The sequence below is a fragment of the Morone saxatilis genome, unplaced genomic scaffold (genome assembly GCF_004916995.1).
Source record: "Morone saxatilis isolate NCDOM2014 unplaced genomic scaffold, NCSU_SB_2.0 Contig6, whole genome shotgun sequence".
NCBI classification, from domain to species: domain Eukaryota; kingdom Metazoa; phylum Chordata; class Actinopteri; family Moronidae; genus Morone; species Morone saxatilis.
The window spans coordinates 13,841,144-13,846,073 of NW_023340206.1; the positions used below are offsets into that span (position 1 = coordinate 13,841,144).

At 41.0% G+C, this 4,930-nt stretch overlaps 2 protein-coding genes across 2 annotated transcripts in view; both read left to right on the forward strand.

Moving 5' to 3' along the window:
* The window catches only part of cavin2b (caveolae associated protein 2b), a 5,903-nt gene extending 2,238 nt beyond the window's left edge, over positions 1 to 3,665 (forward strand). The window contains exons 4-6 of the mRNA XM_035677949.1: positions 913 to 1,179; positions 1,261 to 1,413; positions 1,878 to 3,665. Of these exons, the coding sequence (XP_035533842.1) occupies positions 913 to 1,179; positions 1,261 to 1,413; positions 1,878 to 2,243 (786 nt within the window). The 3' untranslated portion in view covers positions 2,244 to 3,665. The remainder of the gene's footprint in view (positions 1 to 912; positions 1,180 to 1,260; positions 1,414 to 1,877) is intronic.
* An 821-nt stretch (positions 3,666 to 4,486) lies between these two features.
* Positions 4,487 to 4,930, forward strand: part of ebpl (EBP like) — a 2,723-nt gene continuing 2,279 nt past the window's right edge. The window contains exons 1-2 of the mRNA XM_035677963.1: positions 4,487 to 4,733; positions 4,818 to 4,887. Coding sequence (XP_035533856.1) covers positions 4,557 to 4,733; positions 4,818 to 4,887 — 247 coding nt within the window. The 5' untranslated portion in view covers positions 4,487 to 4,556. The remainder of the gene's footprint in view (positions 4,734 to 4,817; positions 4,888 to 4,930) is intronic.

Genomic DNA, 4,930 nt, shown 5'->3' on the forward strand with positions numbered 1-4,930 from the left:
ATTTATTTGTATAGCGGCCAAGTCAGAACAGAAGTTATCTCAGCACTTTTCAAATAGAGCAAGGTTCTAGACCGAACTCCTTATAACATTATTTACAGAGACCACAAATACCACCATGAGCAAGCAAGCACTTGGCGTCGGGGGCAAGGAAAAACTGGCCTGGTTAGATGCAGAAACCTAGGACAGACCCTCCGGCTTAGGTGGGTGGTCCTTGACAGTTGGGGTGAGAGAGAAAGGAGAGAGAAGAGACTGATGATGATGATAATGAACATGAAGAAGATGATGACAACGGACAAACAGCACGATGGGGGACAATGGAGCAGTGACAATATTAATAATAGTAACTGTATAATAAAATATTAATTAATAATAACAATAATATCAGGTGATATTAAGAATGGGGAGGTCAAGCAGGACCATGCAGCAGTCACCAGGATTCATGGAACCTGCAAGACGAAAATCTCTCTCTTTTATACTAGGTGTAAGTGAAAACCGGTGAAAACTATCAGGGGCGGCAGGGCAGACAATTACAAAGGCAGGAAAATCACACAAAGGGAGGAAGTCAAGGTCTGAATTGTGAGGGAAAAGTTGAGTACAAAATAAAACAGGAAAGACTAAACATGAAACACTTAACATGAACATGACTAAAATTAACACAGTTGACGAGACACAACACATTAACATTTTTGTATGGGTTTCTTAAGTTTTTACTGATGTTTCCCTTGCAATTCCCACAGGTAGATCCCATTTCAAGGTTCCTCTGTTCATGAAGTTTCTCCATGGCCCCCCAATGATCTCCTAATGTTCCTAATGTTCCCCCAAGATTCCAGTAAAGATGCTCCTAAGGCCTCATTAGAATTTTCAATAGAATGTCCCTTGAATATTTCCCTAATGTTCTCTTCTCACCTTCAGGAGGAAAATGAGATCCCCTCCAGTGTTTTCATAAAAGATCCTCCTCCATTCCCTCGTGATGAGATTTTGGAAGAAGGCGATGAATCAGCACCAGGCGTCGTTGATGGCAATCGATCCCAGGAGGGTGGGCTGCAGACCATCGACCTATCATCTGATGAGGATGTCGGGCTGGACGCGGAGCTAGAGGAAGAGGAAATGTGGCCTCATGATCTGGAGAACATGGAGAAATCCAGAGCTGAGAAACTGAAACGCTCCAGTCTGAAGAAGGTAATAATCACAAACAGGTGTACAGACTGACAGACAGGTGTACAGAAAGACAGTGATATGTAACTGATTGTCTCTCTGCAGGTCGACAGTCTGAAGAAGGCATTCTCCAGGCAGAACATCGAGAAGAAGATGACAAAGATTGGAACAAAGATTGTTTCTCAGGAGCAACGAGAGAAGATCAAACAGAAAACCTCCAGCCTGAAGGTTTCACCTCTGACATTCAGTATCAGAAAGGTACTGAGATCTCAAAGTTCCTCTAAGGTTCCCCAAACATTCTATAAAGGTACCCCAAAGGTTCCCTAAAGGTTCACCAAAAGTTACGGTAAGGTTCTATTAAGGTTCCCTTAAGACTCCAATTCAGGTCACCCGAAGTTCCCAGAACAATCCCCAAATGTTCCCTAGTGTTTCCTTCACATTTTCCTAAGTTTCCTCTAAGGTTGCTCTGAGCCTCCAGTAAAGTTCTCCCAAGGTACCGCTGATGTTCCTTCGAAGGTACCCTCTGCAATTCTACTAAGGCTGCCCTAACACTTCAACTTAGAGAACCCAAGGTTCTCCCAATGTTTTTTCCAAACATTCTCCTAAAGTTACCTCAAGGTTTGCCCACGAAACCCCCTGGTTCCTGAAGTTCCCTCAAGGTTCCAGCATTTTTTTGTTTTGTTTTATTTCCTGTGACTTCTCCCCTCCATCTCTGTTTTTAGCCTCGCAGCAGCTCCGACTCTCAGCCCACTGAAGGCTCTACTCAGGCTGGCGAGGCAGTGATCACTGAGGCTGAGGTCCAGCTCTCCCCACTGGGTGGCACTGACCAGGAGGTCCCCTTCACTGAGGTCCACGCCCAGCTGGCCCCAGCTGAGCAGGAAGAGAAGGAGGAGGAGATGAAGGAGGAGGTGAAAGAAGAGGAGGAGAAAGAGGAGGAGGAGGAGAGGGGAGGTGAGGAGGCATCAGGTGTGGAGGCAGATCTGTCGGTGGTTTCAGAGGGAGTGAGTCAGGATTACGCTCTGTCCACCACCCTGCGCCAGGAGGAGAAAGAGGAGGAGAAAGAGGAGGAGAAAGAGGAGGAATCCTAAACACTCTTCATGGAGCTGTGATCGATCAGAGTTCAGATCTGTGTTGTGATCGATCAGAGACTGAAGTTTTGTCTTGTTTATTGATTAATATCTTTTTAGTAAGTGTCTGCACACAGGTTGATTGATTGATTACAGATATCGGATCAGCTGATATTTAATGTCTTTATATGTCACCATGAAAACTACATATCTCCAAAAATCCAAAAGTTTAGTTTGAAGTTGGAGAATTTTAATATTTAATTCTTCAACTTATCTGAAAACCTAAACCTTATGATATGTTGTTTTTCTTGGTCAGCAATGTTCCTTTCAGGTTCCTTTTTACGTTTATTTGTTTTATTCAAAACCAGCTAATAATAACTAATGATCAATAACAGATAATTAACATCGATATAGCGTAAAAACATCAGTGGAACCTGGTTCTCAGGAATTACTGGAGGTAAACATGGTGCTGAACAGATCCCTGAGAACATTAAACATTCCTCTGACATTATTCCAATGTTCCTGTTGTGTATGAATATACTAATCTTTTTCTCACCTTGAGGTTCCTCTAAAGTTCTCCTACTGTATCCCAGTTATTTCCCTAACGTTTCTCAAAGTTTAGTCAAACATTCACCAAAAGATCCCTTTAACTAAAGTACCTCTAAGGTTCCACTGAGGTTGCCCATTGTTCCCCCAGGGTTCCCATCGAGTTTATGTCAGGTTCCACTTGAGTTCCCATAGAGTTTCTCAGAGGTTCCTCTAAGGTTCACCTAGAACTCTGCTAAGGTACTCCCAAGTTTTGCCCAAGGGTCCCCAAAGCCCCTACCAGTTCCTCCAAATGGTTTTCCACTAAAGTTTTTTCCAAAGGTTTCTCCTATAAGGTTCCTCTACCTTTGTCTTAAGGTACCCCAACATCGTCTAACATTGGTCTTCCAGCGTTTTCTTAGCATTCCATTAAGGGTTCTGCTAACATTCCAACTTTTTTTTAAGGTTCTTCTAAAGTTCCCATAATATTCTGTCTATGTGTCTGTTACTGAAATGAGTTCTATCTGAAATGATCTGTGTTCCAATGCTCAATTAATGATCAATAAGTCGATCAGTTTGGTTCCTCTAGCCTCTGTGTGTGTGTGTGTGTGTGTACACTGAATAATAACAATATAACTGCATATTATTCACCCTGAAGTATTGATAACTGACATCTGTTCTGTTAAAGACTGATGATGCATATTGATGAATATTGATGACATAAACAGTCTGTTTTGTTAAAACTGAACAATTTAAACTGTTTTATCTCTTTTATGTTACTGTTTTTCATTTTATTTTGACAGAAATAGAAACTTCCTGCTGCCAAAGAACATTTCCTGTTTGACGTATGTTACCTGTCCGATTGTCAATCATCCAACAGGTGTGTGACAATTACCTGAAAATAAAGAATAAAATCAACTTCCTGTCTCCTGGCTCTCTTTTTAACTCTTAGTTTTATGAACTGAAATGAGTTAATGTCAATAAAAGTAAAAGCAGTAATACTCCATTACTTTTATTAATTACTAGTACGAGTACTGCATTCAAAATGTTATGTTTATTTGTGTACTTCAAGTATCTAAAGTATTTGTTATGTAGAGGGCTCTAAAACATATTAAAGTTATTATTATTGTTGGTACTTTATACATTTACAGTATTTATACTATGTTGCCTCCTTCTGGATGAACTCTGAACTCTGTTCTTCTTCTGTGGTTCAGTTTATTCAGCAGGTCTTTGTAGTACAAGTGCAAGTTTAAGTACAGTTAAGTATTTTCAGCAACATTGGCCAAAAAGTAAAAGTTATTTATTATTAAGAAGTGTTAATACCCTTCAAAACAGGATTATTAATGTATAAATATCATTCTAATGTAGTTGTTTTCTGTTGAATCTGAAGCTTTATATTATTATTATTATTATTATTATTATTATCATTATTATTGAAACAAAATGTTCTGTAGTTTAAAAGAACCTTTTAGAAGTTCTTTACAGAACCTGTAAATTATTCTCTGTAGAATCGGTTGTTTCCAGTCTGGTTCCTACTGAGGCTCTGCTGACCTTTGACCTCAGCTGTCTCTGAGGAAGGGGGTGGGGTCAGAGAGTGGGGTGTTCTCTCCAGGAGCCAATGGGAGGGCCCAGGGGTGGGGCTTAGAACCAACACAACCAATAGAGGAGCAGGGGACGGGGCCTGATACGTCACTCCACATGCACAGTGTTTGGTCCTGATTCTTCATCCAGAGTACTGAGCACAGTACTACAGAGTACTACTACAGAGTACTACTTGTACTAGATGCAGTATTTGTCCTGTAGCAGCAGATGGATTCAGAACCCCCCTCTGGCCTCTCTCTGGTCTCTGTGTTATCTCTGTTAGCATGTAGCTTCCAGGTGTTAGCAGCCGCCATGTTAACACGCAGGTTTGGTGGGCGGAGCTCTGCAGAAGACAAATGGATCCTGCTGTGGCTCTTCTATGATGTCATTGTCCACCTGACGTTGGTATGACCAATCAGATTTTACTTCTTGTATCGAGTATATAGTTTAATATTCGTTGTTTATTTGTTCTTATTTGTTTGTCCTCAGGAAGGTCCATTTGTTTACCTCTCTCTGGTTGGGACGGTGAAGACGTCTGAAGGTCCTCTTGCTGAGCTCTGTGAGTATTTACTTTTTATTTCATTCAGTACTTCAATCAGTAC